This window comes from Manduca sexta, chromosome 22 (assembly GCF_014839805.1).
Source record: "Manduca sexta isolate Smith_Timp_Sample1 chromosome 22, JHU_Msex_v1.0, whole genome shotgun sequence".
In the NCBI taxonomy this organism is placed as follows: domain Eukaryota; kingdom Metazoa; phylum Arthropoda; class Insecta; order Lepidoptera; family Sphingidae; genus Manduca; species Manduca sexta.
Window position 1 is genome coordinate 9,390,307 of NC_051136.1, and position 21,570 is coordinate 9,411,876.

The 21,570-nt window shown below is 32.7% G+C and overlaps 2 protein-coding genes across 7 annotated transcripts; both read right to left on the reverse strand.

The window, feature by feature from the left end:
* Window positions 1-1,755: 1,755 nt before the first annotated feature.
* LOC115445862 (RING-box protein 1A) lies at window positions 1,756-3,172 on the reverse strand. Its single transcript, XM_030172337.2, has 5 exons — window positions 2,921-3,172; window positions 2,805-2,832; window positions 2,607-2,728; window positions 2,067-2,152; window positions 1,756-1,870 (listed from the first exon to the last, which is right to left on the reverse strand). Exons 1-5 carry the CDS (start codon window positions 3,011-3,013, stop codon window positions 1,858-1,860), a joined length of 342 nt encoding a protein of 113 aa, XP_030028197.1. The 5' UTR covers window positions 3,014-3,172; the 3' UTR covers window positions 1,756-1,857.
* A 4,917-nt stretch (window positions 3,173-8,089) lies between these two features.
* Window positions 8,090-20,724, reverse strand: LOC115445863 (proton channel OtopLc). 6 transcript variants are annotated; one of them, XM_037441282.1, is made up of 11 exons: window positions 20,475-20,724; window positions 20,153-20,251; window positions 15,920-16,036; window positions 15,227-15,344; window positions 15,063-15,150; window positions 13,565-13,773; window positions 12,177-12,629; window positions 11,630-11,836; window positions 11,193-11,416; window positions 10,906-11,104; window positions 8,090-8,852 (listed from the first exon to the last, which is right to left on the reverse strand). In XM_037441282.1, exons 1-11 carry the CDS (start codon window positions 20,504-20,506, stop codon window positions 8,667-8,669), a joined length of 1,932 nt encoding a protein of 643 aa, XP_037297179.1. In that variant the 5' UTR covers window positions 20,507-20,724; the 3' UTR covers window positions 8,090-8,666. The 6 variants fall into 6 exon arrangements, with proteins under 6 accessions (XP_037297179.1, XP_037297178.1, XP_030028200.1 ...); XM_037441281.1 differs by having other exon boundaries at window positions 20,153-20,257; XM_030172340.2 differs by having other exon boundaries at window positions 20,159-20,251; window positions 20,475-20,720.
* Between the last annotated feature and the right edge of the window lie 846 nt (window positions 20,725-21,570).

The window sequence follows — 21,570 nt, forward strand, 5'->3', positions numbered from 1 at the left end:
GCTCATGACTACAGAAAGAATATGATCAGAATGCTCATGACTACAGACAGATCAAAAGGCTCATGACTACAGACAGAATATGATCAGAATGCTCATGACTACAGACAGAATATGATCAGAATGCTCATGGTTACAGACAGAATATGACCAGAATGGTCATTGCTACAGACAGAATATGATCAAAATGGTCACGGCTGCAGATAGAATATTATCAAAAGGCTCACGGCCACAGACAGATCAGATTAAATAAAATAAACAGTTACGCACGTTCGCATTGTCAGCCTGAAGTGTTGCGCCACTAATTTGACTTCACATGACTCCAGTCATTCCTGTCTCCAATGATTTAGTTTCTAAGAAAACACCCTCTCCAGTGAGCCAAGCAGCAGGCATAACGAAGTTTTTGTTATGAATGTCGTTAATCGTACTAATGTGCAGACATCAATTCTATATGCATTCCCAACATATTTACTTCAACAGACGTAGACGTTGCCATGGTAACTAAAATCTGAGAATCTGGTAATTTTAATTTTGGCATTCAATGATTCATCACAGATTTATTCCGATAGTTCTCTTCACATTCGAATTCAATGTAACTTCAAATTATCATTTGTATAATCCCACTTCTGAATGTAAAACGCTCTTTTACAGTAAACATTATATTAGCAAAATAATTACAGAATACAATTTTAGACATTCTTTTGACAACGTCCAGCCAGAGAGAATAATAATAGAATAGTCGCCGCGTGACATATCTTCTCTTCTGCCAGCCTGCCCGCACAGCCGAATACTTCCGGAAACGCCCGATGTCATCGGCTAGGATAGCGGCACGTAACACTAGGATGTTGAGATAGCCTATTATACCTACTAATTTTAACATCACATACATACTATAATCATATACTTATATCAATAGATTTTAATAAAAACAAAGATACGGATTATATAGAAGAGCTAAAACATTATATTATGTGCAGTCAGAATTTTTGTTTATGTATATTTAAATGATAAAGCCATGAAGAGTTCATATTTTTTCAAATCCTGCATGGAATTATGGACACAAAAAGTATTAAGTAACAAATATTTACTATGTAAGTATATCACAAGTGAGATTGACATTCATCAATGAATTTAAAATATGACTCTCAGGTCCGCAAGGATGATTATTTAACGAATGACAATAAAACATATCACACATCTATGAAGTTGTATGAATTGATTATTGGGAAAACTAGAATTATCAATAAATATAACTTTTTAAGCAAAAAATTACCTTTATTTAGGTTAGTATTATTTTATGGCATCTTTTTTTTTCTCAAATATATTTTTACATTTTTGGTACTTAATTCAAACTTAATGGTGCACTGAAGTCAAACTATATCGTTTTTTCCTAAAGGCTACAAAAAGGCCTTAGTCCTGTTTCTCGGGCCACTATATAAATATATTGACCATCTTAATTGTCTAGATAATAAATGAAAATTCAATATTTCATTTACTTTATGTAAAAAATGGTTATTCAGAATTAATTATAGGGTAAGTTTACATCTTAAGTAACCTTCAGAAAAAAAAATTACATACTTGGGAATCAAACCCAAGACGTCAGCCCAGAACCTATGTCAAAATACAACTACAAGTTTAGTATGATTGAAATTGCTAGTAAATAACTGAACTTTTTTCAATAACTATAACACTGCAAAATATTTACAATCTGCAAATTGTTTATACTCTTATATTTAAAATTGTAATAAAAAAATATCATTAAAAAATCTTTATGAGAACTTTTATTGTTGAGAATCTATGACAATATTGTTTTTGTAGTGACAACATCTTCATCCCAGTCGACATAACAAAGTGTTTCATCTAATGACCATACCTGAAAAATAAAAAAAATAAAAAATATTAGAAATATGTTTTATTACAATATTGATTATTATTTTTACTATTGTTATTAAAACCCAGCTTAGTATGCTAGTAACAACTTGCTTTACAAGTTGTTCTATCATAGAACCTAGGTATAATTAAGATACTAATATTTTTTGTAGATGTATGCTAGCTCATACAACACTTACTTTTGGAATTCCCACTCTCTATTATCCAAGGGACAAACTTGTCGAGTTTTGAGCCAGCGTGATATGCAGTGGAAGTGGAATGCATGCTGTAACACAAAAAAATATTTTTACACACATAGACACTCACATCTTTTATCCACAAATGGTAAGGTTATGCGATTTATCACAAATTCACTTATGATTTGTCAACCGATCTCAAATAATTTAAAGAAAAAAAATATCAATAATAAATATTTTTTTAGGGAATGCCCTAACAATACAATAATTTTGTTTTGATTATCTCATTTAATCTGGAATATTATGGTTTTATATATTAATTAAAAATATGTTATGATGTGTATTCTTTAAGGGGACAACAAATACCAGAGGTGTATTTATGGGATGTTTAAATTATTGCTGCTCTAAATAGTACACAGTCAAGACAAATGATCTTTGTTACAGATACTTTACATACACAAAATACATTATTTCTAAATAAGTATAGGTATCAAAGCAGGACAATAACAAAAAATATACTTAATTGAAACAAAAGAAACTCACATTGCAGACACCCCAGGCCACTGTGCATTCCTCGCTAGTAGCGGATGCCTGATTGGCCTGACACTCGATGCAGAGATCCATGATATGGTTACGACAAATAGCGCAGTTGTCGACCACTATGTCTGTAATATTAAAACCAAATTTGGTTATTACGTTCACAGAAACACGATTTAATACTAGTGTTTATTCATCACATACCCCATGCCCATAGCGCAACAGCATTCCACTGAAATCAAAATTTATAGTTAATTGCATCTTTCCAACAACAAAGACATCTAATAGGGCAATGAATTTGCACAAATATTTAGACTTACCTTCTTTACTTCGAACCTTTTTTTGTCACCCTTACCACTACTGGAGGAAGCCATTTCAACTTCTTCCTCGTCAACTTCCATTACAGAAGCCATTTTTATAAGTACCTTATTTTTAATTAGAAAAAGAGCAAACGGGGTTGTATATACAATTTTATTTGACAAACCGATTGAGGTTATTGTAAAAAATGACAGAAGTCATTGTTCGTATGTCACTTTAGAGGAAAGAATATCACAGAGCGAATGTCTACAATCGTTGTGATAGGGATGTACCCTGATATTTCAATGAATCAATTTTTTAATCGATGTTTTACAGATTTCTATAGATTAGTCCATCACAGTATGACAGTTTTAAAAGATGGTACAACTCATGTGTTAGATAGAGACGCTTATCATCTTTTTGTCCCTTTTGGCAAGCGTGATTATTGTTTAAGTGGCAATCTTTAAAGTATGACAAACATATTTGTTTTTCGGACCTCTTGGTGTTTTAAAGTCGTAAATAATCGTGTATATTATTTTTTTCAGGAAAATACTGTGACGGGTACCGGTAACAGTGTTGTAGATGGTTGAAACGTTGAGTCATTCTTGGTATAATAACTCTCAGAAACGGTTTTAAGGGGCCGAAGGGAACAATGGCCTGTGGTCTATAGCTTACGGAATACTCATACGGCGCAAACATAAATAATTGAGGACCTATTTATGCTTCCGCTCGGTGCTTAGCGCCGGCTAAGGCCGCAACTGCGCATCATTATACAACGCAACATAATAAGGTCAGGTGGGGCAAGTGCGCCGACGGGGTAAGTGCACCTGCCCTAAAAAAATCGAGAACTATTGATGTTATACAATTACCGCAATCTTACATCTATGCTACTAACTGAAACACAGTTCCACTAAAAAACATAAATGGCTATGTTCATTTTAATACGATTTATTCGCCATTTTATTTTAAGTGTCATTTAGACCTGTAAACCGAGATGACCCCGTGAAAGATAACATCAAATATTTCAAGATATTTAACATATTTCTGTAAACCAGTAAGGTGAATACAAAGTTTAAACCTTTTATTTTAACTTCCTGCCTAAATTTTATTTATATATACTAAAATAAAGGATTTTTTAGCAATGCGAAAAAATGTACCTAAAAATTGTCGAGTAGGGCAAGTGCGCCACAGTTAGTAGTCGTATGGCGCACTTGCCCCTGATCCATATATAACCAACCTTTTTTTAGAATAAGTTTTACTAATATGAATTATTATTATTAAAATGTTATACTTAACAGCAGATTTTTTTGTACTCAAGGTATTTTGTTTTGAGCCGACTTAAATAAAAGGGCGTATTAGTTAATTCGTTTTTACAAAAGAAAAACTGAAATACCTTAGTCTAGAGCAACTTTACGTGAATAGGTTGCAACTGTTCGATCAGGCACGTTATCTGGATATAATGCAGCTAAAACATATCAAATGTCATAACGTTCGTAAACATTCGTAACGCATTCAAAATTGTTAATTCCTACATTTTTGTATGTTTTTTTTTAGTTTTTAGAAATAAAATGGATTTTATATTAGGGCTACCATTTTTTTATTCCAACAAATCCGCTCACAAAACTCTAACATAGCAAAAAATTATATATCAAAACAAATTCTAAAATGTTTTCAAGCCCTGATTTACGTATATATGGCGCACTTACCCCGAATTTGATTTGACAGCCATAGTTTGTTATAATATTGAGTGATTAAAAATTATCCAAGAGCAATGCGAGTAAAACTTATTTCTCTATGGACTAAAGTGAGTGTTTTCTTTATAATGTTTCATATTGGCGTTTTTTACGCAGGCGCACTTACCCCATTTCCGGAGGCAAGTGCGCCTACTACCATTTTTTACTTTGAGCAAAATATTATTAATTTATGGTCCGATTTCCTTGAATGGCTATAGGTTGTTATCACAAAATACCAAATATTCTTAAATTAATAAAATTACATTGTTAAGTCAGCACAAAAAGAAATTATTTTGCATTGAATCCAGCTATGAAAATTTTATGGCGCACTTCCCCCGACTGACCTTATATCTCCTATCCACATAACATTTATAATAAATAAAAAAAACAAAAGGACTTCGCAATAAAGTAAACAAAATAATATTATCATAGTGTGCAAAGTGACATAAAAAATGTGGTAAACATAATAACACATTTATTGGTCAATTTAGATAGGTTTCTAATGAAATATCAATTGACTTCATAAGAATAAAATAAATAATAAAAAAAATCTTACGGGATTTAAACTGTGCCGTAGTTTCTAAATTGTTTTCTTTGTGCCCTGTTGATGTTTTCGCAATGGAATAATTATCCCGTACTAGACATTATATTTTTTTCACGGTTTTCGTTTTAAAAATCCCTCCCTTGTAAATATACATACACCGCCATCTGGTGGATACATAAGAACTTTGATAACTCAAGATTCAAAACGCCTTATCATACTGATGAAAATGGAAATCTTTCGTAATAAAAATCGTTTTGTGTATTTTTTCCAGATTAGGTTGCTTTTTTGTTAGTCTACATCTTGGTCGATTTGTGCATCAAAATACATTCAAATCCAATTGGCGAATATGTGTTAACTTCTAACTCACATCTAAACAAAAAACATCTTTAAATTTTTTATACATATTTATGTAACTACTTATTATACTTAAAATAACATGTTTCCTAACTCCTATAAACTTACTATTACAACGTCATTATGATTTTAGGTACAAAATTATTTAAGTCTTAATAAATTTATCTGTACAAAAGGCGGAAAATCTGAACATAGTTATTGTAAGCTGATATATTTTGTAGAAAAAAAAATACATATAAAAGATATAATGGTTCTTAAAACAGTCTCGCTGTATCGCAATTGGTTTGGGATTTCTCGTTAATGCACCAGTTAAGTAAAAGAACTCATGCTAATGAACATTAGCTGGTTAGTAATAATAATATTTTTTTATAAGTCAAACATTATATGATCTTGTTATGCATGCAAAAAGTATACACTGATGTTAACTTATTTCTTATCGTATCTTATTATTTTTTAACCGACTTCAAAAAAAAGGAGGAGGTTATCAATTCGACGTAAAATTTTTTTTTTTGTATGTTTGTTACCTCAGAACTCGCTCATTTATGAACCGATTTGGAAAATTCTTTTTTTATTTGAAAGAATTTCTCTCCAGATTGGTCCCAAATTTTTTTTCTCAACATCGCTTCGGTAGTTTGGTTTTAAAATTAAAAAAAACTAGAATAATTATGTCGTCCAAGAAAACGAAATCGCGAATTTAACTTTTCTGTGACGTATTTAGTTATGTTTTTGCGTTGAGTTTGGTTGACTGTACTTCTCACATACTTATACATATAGCATAACACCTTTTCCCCGTGTCAGGGGTAGGCAGAGGCGTAACATTTCATCGCGATAGTCGTACTGTGTGTGAAACATATCAGTTGTGTTTTTGGGTTGGGTTTAATTGTCTCTACTTCTTACATACATACATATATGTATACAGCATCACACCTTTTCCCCTTTTTAGGGGTAGGCAGAGATGTAACACCACAGCGCGATAGTTATAGTATGATCGAAATATATGTTGTGTTTTAGCGGTAGGTTTGCTTGAATCTACTTCTTAGATACATATATATAGCATCACACCTTTTCCCCTTTTCAGGGGTAGGCAGAGGTGTAAAATTTTAGCGCGATAGTCGTACTGCGTGCGAAACACATTACTACTTGTGTTTTTGTGTTGGGTTTAGTGGACTGTACTTCTTACATACATACATATATATAGCATCACAACTTTTACCCTTTTCAGGGGTAGGCAGAGGTGTAACTCCTCAGAGCTTAACTAGCAATTTTAATTAGGCACCGACTCCAAAATTGGTATCCAATATATACTTGTTTTGTGAAATTATTTTTTGGTTTTGAGTGGTTTTTAAAGGCGGTTTAATTTTTTGTTAAAATTATTTTTATTATTAATTTTATAACTGCGAATGTAAAAATATTTCGATTTTTGTTAGAAGTAGACGCATCAACTGCTGAAAGAATTTCGATGAAATTTAGCATCTGGATAGACTATATCCTGGATTAACATGTTAGCAATTTTTTTATCCTGGTAATTTATTTCCAAGGGAAATATTTGTTTTTTTTAAGTAAATGGCGCTAGCATCGTACCTATAGATGACTTTACACATCTCTACAGTGATTTAGGGATTTTCACGCTGCTGTAGCATCCAAGGATAATAGTAGTAGTAGTATATAATAGTGTTACTTACATCTCTTTTACACTTTTGCCAACTTCGAACCTTGGATTTATTTTATACTTAATTACCTCCTAGGTTCAAATTTACTGACGAATTTATAGTTTTATGCAGGCGAACCAAGAAGCTTTGGGTATAAGCTTTTTGCCTCATGGGGCGAACATAATAATTCACACGTAGGTACGTAATTATATTATTAAACTAATGGTCGATCTTCTTTTTAAGTTTTATTATATCATCCTTAAATTCCTTTCTATAAAAAGTAGCTCGAAGATTTCAAGGATAATGTAGATTCCTGTCGATATAAAAACGAAAAACAGCATCAGCCAATTGGGCAAATTGTTTCAGAAATTACTTACCAATCTTTCTTCATATTACATCCAAACTACCTACCAGGTCTCTACTATTTGCTTTATCTATTTAAATAAGTTGTAAATTAAACTCTTTTAATATGTTGTATTTCTTTTATTTTGCATTTTTCCAGCATTTAAATTAGTGTTTATTAAAATAAATTAATTGTATTAATTTTTAGGTTAGTATAGTGTAGATCAGGGATTGCGAACCTTTAATGGTTAACGTGCCATTATTTACATATACTTAATTTATTATTATACGTGCTATACGTATTAAACTACTTTTTAAGACCTAAGTAAGTAAGTTCTTTTTTTATCGAGTTTCTGCAAAGTGGCTTCACTGATGAAGCTTAAACGAGGATACATATACAATGTTGGGTATATTTCTCGCGTGCCCGAATTATTTTGTCACGTGCCACCACTGGCATGCGTGCCGTTGGTTCGCTATCCTTGGTGTAGACCTCATAACAAGAACAAGCAATACCTATGACAACGATGTGACATCTCAGCAATAAAAACGTTATGAAATCAAAAGGACAGATGAATAAAAAAAGCAGATTTAATTGGTGAAATTATATATTACAATTATCTTTGGGTCAAATATCAATGTATTGCCAATGTTTTAACAATAATATAGTCGGTACCTACTTTGAGTTATGCCAATTTACAGGTTTCTTTGAATGTTATGAATTAGTCGTCTTCTTAGATTAGGTATCTTAACGTATAACACGAACATGTTGTATGTATCACAAACATGGATTGTAGAGCCAATTGCATTGTTGTATTATTATTTTTTTCTTCGAGCTATATTATGATATAAAATTTTTTGACTATCCTTTCTTGCTATTGCGATACTTTGATATCAGTATACCTTTATAATATACGACAATAAAAAATCTTATTTTTTCTGTGCTTTAGAATGCTTATAATAATACCTACCTAAGGAACTTAGGCCTTAAGGTGGTTGAAGATTAAAGCAAAGAAACGAGTTTCAAAAAATATAAACATAATATTATAATACAGAATAGTTATCTTAATACTAATATAATCATTTATTAGATATATTATTGGTTTCGTATATATTGTTGGTTTGGTATTTTTTCTACCTAGCTGTGCAGCTACGCGGCGTGATTTTTTAATTCAATATCATTTAGGTCTGAACTATCACTAGTGTCTTTTCTTCTTTTATATGAATTCTTCCAAATTTCGTATAGACAGACGGTAGCTTGAAATCTATAGCAGACAAGTAATGGCGCAGAAACATGGGTAATGAGCGTCCACGCCCAAACCCCGTAGAATTCCATCTGAAAAGGATAATCGTGGAATGTACTGAAATATAACTTTGATTTTTTGCCAATATCATACATTTATATCACTAGATATCTATACTATTATATAAAGCTGAAGAGTTTGTTTGTTTGTTTGTTTGAACGCGCTAATCTCAGGAACTACCGGTCCAAACTGAAAAATTCTTTTTGCGGTGGATAGCTGTTTGTTCGTGGAGTGCTATAGGCTATATATCATCACGCTATACCCAATAGGAGTGGAGCAGTAATGTTTTATCTCAGGAACTACCGGTTCGAACTGAAAAATTCTTTTTGTGTTGGATAGCCCTTTGTTCGTGGAGTGCTATAGGCTATTTATCATCACGCTATACCCAATAGGAGCGGAGCAGTAATGTCTTATCTCAGGAACTACCGGTTCGAACTGAAAAATTCTTTTTGCGTTGGATAGCCTTTTGTTCGTGGAGTGCTATAGGCTATATATCATCACGCTATACCCAATAGGAGCAGAACAGTAATGGCTAATCTCAGGAACTACCGGTTCGAATTAAAAAAATCATTTTGCATTGGATAGCCCTTTGTTCGTGAAGTGCTATAGGCTATATATCATCACGCTATGACCAATAGGAGCAGAGCAGTAATGGCTAATCTCAGAAACTAGGAGTTTGAACTGGGCCCTTATTCTCTATCCCGCACGTTATTTTAACAGTGCGTAACAAGCACGTAACACAACACATCATGTTTAGGACCATAGAAATTTGGCTTACAGAATACCATTTCACGCACATTTCTCAAAGATAACATGACACGGCCGCGTTACGCGTTTTCACTATCATACAGAATAAGGGTCCTGAATAATTCTTTTTGTGTTGGGTAGCCCTTTGTTCCTGGAATGCTATAGGCTATATATATCATCACGCTATGCCCAATAGGAGCGGAGCAGTAATCGCTAATCTCAGGAACTACCGGTTCGAACTGAAAAAATATTTTTGTGTTGGATAGCCCTTTGTTCCTGGAGTGCTATAGGTTATATATCGTCACGCTATGACCAATAGGAGCGGAGCAGTAATGAAACATGTTGCAAAAACGGGGACAATTTATTAGTTATGAGAGCTTCCGTTGCGTGCGCTGCGTAAACGGTTAAAGTTATGCAACAATGATGTACGACGGGATTGTTCCTCTTAAAAAGTTCTAAAAAATATATTATAAAACAAAGTTCCCGGCTGCATCTGTCTGCCTGAACGTGTTAAACTCAAAAACTACCCAACGTATTAAGAGGAAATTTGGCATGGAGACAGTTTGGGACCCTGGGAAGAACATAGGCTCCCGGGAAACTACTACTTTTATAACGGTAAACTTTAGGCTGAAAAATATTATAACGCGAGCGGAGCCGCGGGCAAAAGCTAGTATTTTATATAATTATTAGTTATTTTTCCACCTTCCCTAATCTTTCGTACCCCAATGTTGAGACGAAAAATGTTCTTTCTCATTTTTAAAATATTAATACTTTTGGTTTGGTTTTTATCAACTGCCGACAGTCTGATTCTAGTAACCTTCAGGGATCCTATATTGGCCAGTTGGTGTTAAAAAACCATAACAAAAATGTTGTTCGAATGGGGAATCGTATCCAGAGCTTTCAGACTATATACACAGATATATTACGTGGTCTAAATATATTACATAAATTGTCCTTAGAGAAAGGAGGCGGCAATTATACTAAATTACCAAGTGTTATTCTATATTCGGCCAACAGCTATTTAATAACCTCTGCGTTAAGATGTCGCCTGCTATGAGGTAGTACGTGCCTCTGTCTGTGGCACTTACCACCTCATTGCGGTATAGTTTATGTCTGTACGGGTTTAGATATCAAATAGACCTCAATATGAATTACTTATGTGTGAGAATCTATAATACAATATGTGTAAATGTCTTATAGATAGCAAAAACTAGCGTAAAACAATTAGGTAATGCACACGTATTCAAAATATTAAAGACTAGGTCGCCTTTTTTAGAGTAGGTTGGTATAAGTTCTCATGCAATAACGTTGTTTATTTTATAATTTTATTATGTGTACCTGAAGTGGATGGAATTCTGCTCTTGCGTTTTTGACTCGATTAAGAAGCCATAAAGCAAAATTTCCAACGAGCAGAAATGTGATTAATTGTCGTCCCGGACGTTGCCGCCCGCTGCCTGTACACCTTCGTGTCCAAGCATCGAGTACCAACAGCGTTTGACAGGAACTCTGTATAACTGCACATAGTGGTGATATTATCCTAAAAAATTACTTAAATGATAAGTTTTTACTATTATTAATGAAGAAACTATAGAAAAGGCTTTAGCTAATTAATTCAAATAATATACCTCGGTGCTCTTGTTCCTTCAGGATATCTTTGAATAAGGAAACCTGTACCGATAATTTGAAACAAATAATATAAATAAACTCCACATTGTGTCACAAGGAGCAGCGCATGCTCTAATTGTAGAGTTGAAACGGCTCTTCTCAATGGTAACGTTCTCATTCGTTGAATACATACCGCTGAACCTATTGTCATTAATATAAACAAGATAGTCTCCCATATATTTATCTGAAAAATATGGAAATTATAATTTCTTACTAAAAAGTATGTGAGATTGTATTTAGTAAATTTTGTTGTTATTTGTTAAAAGTTTATTCATTTTAAAACACGTGTAAATATAAAAATATCGATATTACAAAATAGTAAACGTAATTAATTATTTGCGAGGGCTTATGCGCGATGCCTCGTTTTTAAAGAAAAATCAATAAATTATAATACTACCTGCAAGAGAGCAAGTTCTACATGTTTTTCATTTTGAAAAAGTCCATTGAAAAGCATGAGACTGACGATTGTGCCTGCGAGTACTGCGATGCCCATAAATAAGCCTTTATGTGCACTTCCACAGTCCACCGAAAAATGATTGTTGCCTTTAACACGTGTACAACATTGCTTCTGCTCCTTTGGCACTGATTTCAGATTTACTGGTTTCTGCAAAACGTATTAAAACTTATTCACTCAAGATCTCTTTATACTAATATATTTAATTAAAATGGCTTGCAGGTTCACACTTTCAGTTTTATATTATTTATAGTTCACACTATTTAGTTTATATTCGACCGAGTAATTATTTTTTATCATACATATTTCAATTAAATAATAAAATAAAAATTATGGGAAAGTTTTTTTGTAGTATTAAAAAACTAACGCAGCATTGTAAATAAGGAGCTTGATAAATTTAAATTATAGCCTAAAATCTTTCGTAGTAATATATTTAATATATGTTTACAAAAATAGTTTGTTGAAGATCATGAAATTAGAAATTTCTTACCGAACCAGTTACGGTGCATATATCATTCCATATAACGGCTATGATGACAGAACAAAGAAGACTGTATTCCACTCCGCAAGGCCGAAGATACGGATTGACACTCCTAATCAGAGGTGTTATCATATCTGACACGTTGCAAACCCAGACATCATTATTAATTGTTGCATTTAAGTAACTTAACGTCGTGTTTGTGCCAATTTTTGTAATCATGTTTTGACCAGCACTCGTTACTACTTCCTCAATAGTTATATTATCTACTTGGTCGTTTATGTCAATTTTAGAATGGCCACTAATATTGGCATAACGTAACAGTGTTGGTTGGTCGTAGGCCACCACTACAATGTCGTCTCTTGTCTCCTGAACTACCACGTTAAGCCATTCACATACATTGGTGGCTATTAAATGCATCAAACCAAACCTATCAAGTACTACACCACGCATCGGATCCAATATCTGCAAGTTGAAAAGTTTATATTATATCAGAAATAAACATGTCTTTGCACTTCAACGAATCAATTAGGACTTTAACACTAATTCACTTAAGGGCATTATCATATTGTGATCTATTATTTATCTAGGTTAAAGGTTTCCTTATTGTTTATTTATCCATTTAACTAGCTTTTGCTCGCGGCTTCACCCGCGTGAAGGAGTTTTCTGGGATAAATGTCTCCCTATATATTTGCCAGGATAGAAAGTAGCGTATAACCTTCCCAGGGTCTTAAACTATCTCCATACTAAATTCCATAATAAGTCTGTCATTAGGTTTTTAGAAAATCGATAACAGTTTTTTATATGTTATAAAATTGGAGATGTTTAAAAAGTGTAAGTGAATTATTAAAGAATACGTATTTTATATAGTACTCAAAAGCCGTGTTCAACATTTTATGCCTCGAAGATCTACTAGGTACTTGAACAACGGGGAAATGTGGAATCTAATAACATTACATATGTGAAATGATTGAGAAATTATTTAGAAACATTTATATGATGTTTGATGATGTTCTGGGACTTTACGAACGGACCTGAATGTACTAGAAAGTTATTGATGGTGCTAGATGTTTCGGAAATGTTCCATATTGTTCACTCGAAAATATTATCGGTATATGCAGCAGTCGTGGTTGGCGAGCAAGCAGAAATTGTTCGTACGCGAGAAAGAAGAAAACTTAAATAGCACTTGAGGGATTCTTGGTTAGTCCCATTTTCATGCATATCAATGAATCACTGTTTATGTTATCATACATTTAAAAGTGTAATAGGAAATCACTAAGAGGAAAGTTACATTGAAACTAAATAGTACATTACACACTGAAAATACCCAAAGTAACAACGTGATGTTTTGATTACTATTTCAGAATTGACACAAATAATTTTAAAGAAAAACAACTTACGTCAGTATACGAAAATATGAAGACCGTTTGCGCCACTAAATATAATATACGAAGAGCTGGTTTGATGGCTACTATTATTAGTCGACAATCGCCAGAGAGGTCGAAGTATCCGCCAAACTGGAGACAGGAGTAGATTATGGATCCGACGCCGAAACCGGCCACTCCCATGTGTAGGTAGAAGCTGCCGTACCGCGTACGTTTGAAGTTTTCTGTATGATGAGAAAGTATGGTTTAATATTTTAGAGTTTAAGGACAATACGACCTTCCTCCTTGGTAGGAGTCCTGCTTTATGCCTTTTTCTATAGCATGGACTGACAGATAAACAAGTTGAACAGGTCACTTGGGTTTATATGTCTCTATCTAGTTTATTGGTCTCTGCTTATAATGATTTCTTATGTTTACGCGAATGTTAGACATTTAAATTGAACTATTTTTTTATATCACGTAAGTAAATAATATTCACCATCCATAAATACCAATAGGATTATGAATTCACTGCCTGCTCTTCAGTCAAATATTATCTCTATTGAAATTTGAAATACGAAGCAGGTACCGTGCGACTCTATGTTTATCACCTTGACATGAAGTGAGAATATGTTAACTTTCATAATGACCAGTAATTATAATAATAGGAATGTCCTTTAAATCGGAACCAATGGTACATTTCAGTTTGCCTCTGCTGGTTGGAGGCAAAAAGAAAAGCTGTTATTTGGATAAACATGTAAATAAAAATAAATATATGCATAACTCGAATGTTATAAATAAAATTTTGTGAGAAAATCTATCTGGATGGACTTTCGCATATGAGTTTCAATATACTTATCCCATATTCGGAGATAGTAAATTTTCAATGTGGAAATAGGAATGTACTTCGATCCTGTCAACTAAACCGTTGGCAATAGACTTAATTTAAAAGTTGTTAGATATTTCTATTTTGTTTACATTAAGCAATAAAGAATGTAATTTCGTAAACAGATTTTAGTACTAAACTATAGGAACTTAAAGGTACAGTACCAAATCACAAAATTACTTTTTTTAAGGCGCTTTTCTCTGTTGAAAAATACAAGTCTACTTATGAATCTCAACCATGAAAACATAGAGAGATTCTTAAAAATATATTAATAATAATGATTATTGATTTCATAATTTTATAAAAACGCACGCGCACAAGGCACGCACCTCTGAGTTATCTAAACTTTCGTGTGTATTCTTTGTAAATTATTACTTGTTCTAACGGTGAAGGAAAACATCGTGAGGAACCCTGCATACCTGAGAAGTTTTCTATAAGAATTATGAATGTATGTGAAGTCTGCCAATTCGCACTAGAACGGCGTGATGGACTAAAGTCTAATAATAATCCCTCTCAGTAGTAAAAGAGATCCGTGCCCAGCAGTAGGACAGTATATAATACAGAGCTGATATTACTATATGTTACTATAACTTGAATGTTACAAATTATTTGAACCAATTAGCATTTAACTACGAAGGTCATACTCACCGTCTTTGTCCCGTTTCGCCATTCGCAAGTGATAAAACGTATATGCCAAGAATGCCATACTAACAATATATAAATACATCGTAAACATCTGCAACAAACGATCCAAATAAAAAACTGCAATATATTGAAAATGTTAGAAAATGGTCATTAGTTTTATTACTTACATCAGAAGTAATATTAGTGTACAGTTCATTTTGTATAGTACTAGTCACTGGTAATGCTATCCCTAAAACTATTAATAACTTGGCATAAAACGCTGACAAAACCACCGTCATCGATTCACTGAAACAATATGATGCATTGCATCAATTAGCTTAATAATAATTGTAATAGGACTACCATGAAACTAGTCTGTAGTACATATAAATTAATTTAATTAACTTGTTTTGAAATGTTTGCAGGATTTAGGTAGATTTATTTGCATTTAGTGCGCAGATTAGCGTGTTATTTGCTACAAAATTTCATTTTGTACCAATATATTTTGTTAAGCTAAGAAACCTTCAGTTGTCGGTTGTCTGGAAACAATGACTTGAATAGTTAAATATGGCGGCTTTTTGATTTGATGAAGTACAAAGTATGTAGTACATAAGACAAGATGCCTTGACTTAGTCTTTTAACATTTAGTCGAGACATCTTGTCTCTGCTAATAAATACTTATTAGTGAAAATGTCGGTTCCAACAATATTTAATGAGATAAAGTGGGCTTTTTACGGTTAATTGTTATAAGGTTTTAATAAGTTTTACATTCTCCAACTCTGTTATCATGAATATACAATACACAGGTATTTGTTTTAGCTTAACTTGGTTTTATAAAGTCTATAAAGAACAAATTTACTTACAAATAACTACATACTTACTCGCCATGTGAAAGTGGTTTCCTGTTGGATGGTGGTGTAGCAATATGGTCAGTGCTAGAACTACTACTGATAGGCGGTACCACGCTAAGCCGGGGCAGTGAATGTGGCGGGTGCTCTCTGAAATTAAATTTTGCTTTCGTTTTGTATAATATCACACGCATTTTTATTTTTGCTGATTCATTATTAATCAATTACGATTATTAAAAACTATTTCATATATTTTAGATAAAATAATTATCTAAAATATATGAAATAGTTCATCGTATCTTCTTCCGCATGATAAACTTTTACTGGGATAAAAGTTATATTACGTTCTTTTCAAGGTTAAAACAGAAGCCTATCGTTTCTTATGGTTCAAGCTTACTTTGTGTTAAATACTATCAAAATTGGTTCAATAGTTTAGCTGTGAAAGTGTAATAGACGCATTTAAATATATTTTATTCATATATAATATAAGTATTAATGGATGTAGCATAAACATTGATTTACGATTCTTGAAATCAGCTTGCAATTTCAATTAATATTATTATTATTCTGCACACCGGAATAATCATGGTCAAATACGGGTTAAGGTGGTAGTTTAAAGTTTTTAACTTTAATAAGCGGTGGCTGTTTGGTTTATGTTGTAACCGAGACCTATAAAAGGGACATAGATTACTATTACACCTCTGATTTCTACGGTAAATTTCTTCATTCTTGTTGTATAATCAAGGACGATTTAGAGAAACGACCTGAAACTTTTATAATTTAAAATTGAAAATTCCAACGTTTGTATTCCCTAAGGGGTGAGCAGGGATACTCAAAGAAAAACAGCTGTCTGCTAAGTGCATTTCCTTCCTTATCTTGCAAGTTTCTTGTTATGTTAGATATGATTTCTTGTAAATTAATTTGTTAACCAAATTGTCACACGGATTGTCGTATGTTCGATCTCCGATTATTATATAGGAATTTATCAGTTCGAACATTATTAAGCCAATAAACATATGACCAATTTTCTTGCAAGATGTTATAAGAAAATAAGGAGATAACCGTAATTTACAAAAACCAGTTACAATTATTTAGTCAAAACGAAAACTTCAGGAACACCTATTATTTATAGAGTGAGATAGGTGTCGATATAATGTTTCATTACAGGTTGGGTTGTTTTGTTTGAGCGAGCGCTTATCGACTAATAGTGTGTTTTAATGAACCGCCATCGCCCGCCGACCGTCGCCCGACTCACCTTTCATCTTCAGGCACGGCGAGCAGAGGTTCAGACCTCTCACGCCACTCTTTCGTTGCATTTAGATTCGATTTTTCCTTATTTTTCATAATTCACGTAGTGTAATTTTTCATATGAAATAACTGTAACACCACACGTGCACGATAGAGCCTACGTTTCGCTGTTGATAGTTGTAATGCGAATATCGGACTGTACGCGGAGGCTGTCCCGTACTGAAATGTCATGCACATGTGTGCGCAAGTAATTAGTTACAAAATGTATGTTATTCGTATGGGATGAAAAAAATACGTTAACATGTATTTATTATAATGATCAACGTCTATTTTATCGTTTAATATTGGTCATCAATCCTATGTTTTGAGTATGATTTTGTAGAATGTACAACGTTTTAAAGTAAGAATAATTCTGTTTCAAAATATGTATGGATTATGATATTGAATAAATAAACGATTCATAATGCGTTTTGTGATATATTGAACTAGGAAGACAGAAGTTTCCGTTACACTCGAGTTCGTCGTGATTTGACTATTAATTTCCGATGACGCATGTGCGTGACGAAACTATAATACTTTCGGATGTCATGATTGTGTAATTTGAAGATTTTGTAGATTCACGTATCACGTATCTATCTTATGGATTATCGTGGATTTGACAATTTTAGGTTTATCCGTATCTAAATAACTTTCTGTTTAAAAATACTTTTTTTTGTACATACTGATTTAGGACTCGTTTGGGTAAATACAGTTTTTATTTCTCCTAACTGCCCACTAAAGATCTTTTTTATCTAGATTATTATCTGCTATATTAAAGCAAATATTTATTGGTGCAGTATATATGCATCGGGCGACAGGTAAGCTGTCCTCTCGGGTAATTAGCGTCAGTGGTGTCACTTTCAGACGGCCCTCCTAACGAGCCACATGTTTTGCGGTTCCACTTCTATCTTAAACTCTCCTCTTATTCGCTTACGCGGTCCTGTTAATTAGAATCGTGAATTAGATCGCTTGTGATACGAAAATATTTTTCCTTGAAGTTATTAAGGCTTATCTTTATATTAACACGTCAAAATTATATGTACCCTTTTTTTAATACATTGCGCGCACAGAGGAGTACCTATGAGATCTGGTATAATTAAACTTCATATAGGGAACGGCTGTTGAATTTTTTTTTGTGTATATGTGTTAAAAATATATTAAAATTCGACGGTCGAATATCAAGACCACTAGTATTACTTAATTAACGTAGATTAATAATTAGAAGTGGATTCCTGGGTTGTTCTAATTTGCTATAGGTACATATTACATTTAGGAATTAAGCTGATTTGTAAATATGTATTAAACATGGCCACATAATTTCATTATTCTTAAAAAAACATATAATTAATAACGAATGAAAGTAACCTGAATTAGAGTCTCAGAATTATCTTAAAATAAACTTTCATAAGTAACGCCAGTTTTGCGACCTTGGTTTTGTTTGTATCCTCAGGTTCTCAAGATTAAATAAACCTATATGTATCCATTTAAAGTGTATCGTATTTTTTATTTTATACAATATATAAAAACCGGGTGAATGACATGCTGCAGAATTTATTTTATAAAATAAATAATAATGTGTAAAAGTAGACATTACCCATTAGATATCACCGGGTGAATGACGTGCTCCGGAAATAGCACTATGTGAATAAAACTAAATGTGAAAAAGAAACTCTACGTTAATATATTAGTAACAACTATTATATACACACGTATAGTTCTTTCCGTCTACTAGATCACGGTATTCCGAAATCCCGCAACATTAGGATTATCAATATGTGACCACAATGGCCGCTTTTAAAGTGCAATTTAATAGGTCTCTTTCTAGTAGTAAAATATAAAAGTGAACTTATTTGGATTATTTTATTATCTTACTGTTTATTCAAAATATTATTAATTCCTGTATCCCGTAAATATTCGGATTGAATAGGCTGCGGGATCGGATGCCCCTACACGTATATACACAAATATTATAAATGTGTTTTAAATGTAAAGGTTTGTGGAAATGTTTAGATATTTGGATGATTGGAAGAGTAAACTAAGAAACTGCTTGACGGATTCAACGAAATGTGACTGAAATTACATTCAAATGCATAAATCACATCAGCCATATATTTCAGACTGTTTATACTTTAATTTTAATTTGCTAATAATAGGGGAACTATGCGATTTTATTATGCTCAGTATTATTAAAATAAAGGATAAGGCATTACTCCGCTAATACCTTTGCAAGGTAGTGCATATAAGTGCGATTTTCTAGTCGGAATTTATGAATAAAATATTTTTCCGTAAATAAATAAATCTATAAATCATTATACGTAGGCACGTTAGTCATAAAATACGTAAAGGAAGACATAGTTATCATAATACTATGTAATTAACTCATTTTAACTTCTGAAAGTGTTAAGCAAATTACAAATCTTTCCAAGTTTCTTTCAAAGTAATTTAGAAGTTTATTAGTTTGCAATTATCGGTTTACGTTGTTCAAAATAATTTAAATTCCTTTTTGTATGTTTATTGGATAGTCAGATGTAATGACATGATAACAATATTTTACATGTGATAAGCCCTTTGTAAATGGCCAACTGTTGATACATTAGTTGCACCATTGTCGATCCCTTTGACTATACTAGACTTCTGTAAGATGATGTTCTTCTTCATGAAATTATACCATTTATATGTCAAAACTACAATGAGTATCTTCACGGAAAAATTATTTGGGAAAGTTTTTGACGATCGTTCCGTCAAGCGTGACGTGATTACGGCTGAGCATATCATATTAATATTTTTATCACCTTTTGTAGTACTTAATTATATAGGCTTTAAAGAGTTCTCAACGACGTAAAGTTTAAAGATTTTAGGATTTACAAAGACTATAATGAACTACATCGTAAAGGTACTCATTATGAAAGGCAATTATCGTTTACGATTAGAGAAACACATTGTTGAATTGCGAAAATTACTTTTTTTAAGTAAACATACACTGACCGGCTGTGGCGAATCTTGCGTTCTAATGTCGTGCTGGTTTGTCTCATTGGGTGATAGTGATGAGATCCATGCTCGTAGAATCCATGCAGAGACCTAGTACTCCAAATGAAACATAAGTGGTTTTAGTATTGTTGGAGCACTAAATAAATTTCAAACGGAAGTCTTCATTATATTATTATAGATACAAGTTTTCCAACGATAACGAATTAAACTACGTATTTTTATTTACAACGTCATGTTTACGTATTATATTGCACATAAACAGTAGAGATGGTACACACTTACATCTAGGTACACAAAACTGAATTTATCATACCATTCAACATCCTCTTGGATTATATCTTCCATGTCTGATGTCACAAACTTTAAATCAAACAATATTTATCTTAATACATGTTAACTTTAGCACACTGCACAACATTGTCTGAGAGCTATGTGGAGAAAATATAGCGTGTTACTGTTATCATTTTAATTTTATCTTGACATGACTAAGATCATTAGGGCTTCTGACTTGGTGACGTCATTAAAGTAACCGTGTCAAATATTGCTGTTTGATAAATGACTTTATTGCTAGGTTTGACGATATAATTCACAAACAACCACCATATAATTTTATATATATATTCAGTCTTACTTATAAAAATTTCGCTAAGCTATGCTTAGTTAAAACACAAATTTACTCGATAAGCTGTAAGTCAAAACCCGCCATCTTGCCTCATAGGGTTTAAACTAGGAAACCAGTGATGTTTTTGACAGCTATCTAAGCAGTTCTTAATCACTTTTTATCGCTAAAACAACTTTATAAGTAAATCTCATTATGTATATATACAAGTAGTTATATTTATCAATAGTATAGTTTCCTTGGAAGCCGCATGAACCTACTAATGACACCGAATAATTTAGTCATTTGAAATACATTCCATATTTAAAGCAAAATACAGTTGGAGCGGCAGAGTTAGCCGAACAATTAGTGGTCATTATTGCTAGATGCCAGCCGACGACAAAGGGCGTTATTTAACATGCTAATTGTACCATCACGCACCATAGATGTAAATAATTGGTAAATATGAAGCATTCATCATACGTCGTTGTGTTCTAGAGAACTCTATTTATTGAAATTAATTTACTAATAGGCCCATGATTGAGAGCTGTCAATTAGCTATTGCAAGTTTAGAAACTGACCAATGCAAGTGAAACCATGCGAGTCTATCGTTTGTTTGATTTGGTTTGTGCTGATAATTGGATGTATTCCACAAAGCAAAGGCATTTCTCTCACAGTAGGCGATTTAATTATTTCTTGTTCAAAGACTATTTTTAAAGTACCTATTTGTGACATATTAACTAAGTACATAAAGGTATATTATAGAGTTACTTTATCTTTTGTTGCCGATTAATGTTACTATGTTGGTAAA

What these genes read in the sequence shown, in the direction of transcription:
- LOC115445862 (XM_030172337.2), bottom strand. Translation starts at nt 3,013, where the DNA reads ATGGCTTCTGTAATGGAAGTTGACGAGGAAGAAGTTGAAATGGCTTCC. An exon ending in AAAGGTTCGAAGTAAAGAAG is followed by an intron (nt 2,833 to 2,920) that starts GTAAGTCTAAAT and finishes TTTTGATTTCAG; the next exon opens with TGGAATGCTGTTGCGCTATG. An exon ending in TGGCCTGGGGTGTCTGCAAT is followed by an intron (nt 2,153 to 2,606) that starts GTGAGTTTCTTT and finishes TTTGTGTTACAG; the next exon opens with CATGCATTCCACTTCCACTG.
- LOC115445863 (XM_037441281.1), bottom strand. Translation starts at nt 20,506, where the DNA reads ATGGAAGATATAATCCAAGAGGATGTTGAATG. An exon ending in ATCCAAGAGGATGTTGAATG is followed by an intron (nt 20,258 to 20,474) that starts GTATGATAAATT and finishes TTTCATTTGGAG; the next exon opens with TACTAGGTCTCTGCATGGAT. An exon ending in ATTCGCCACAGCCGGTCAGT is followed by an intron (nt 16,037 to 20,152) that starts GTATGTTTACTT and finishes ATTTAATTTCAG; the next exon opens with AGAGCACCCGCCACATTCAC.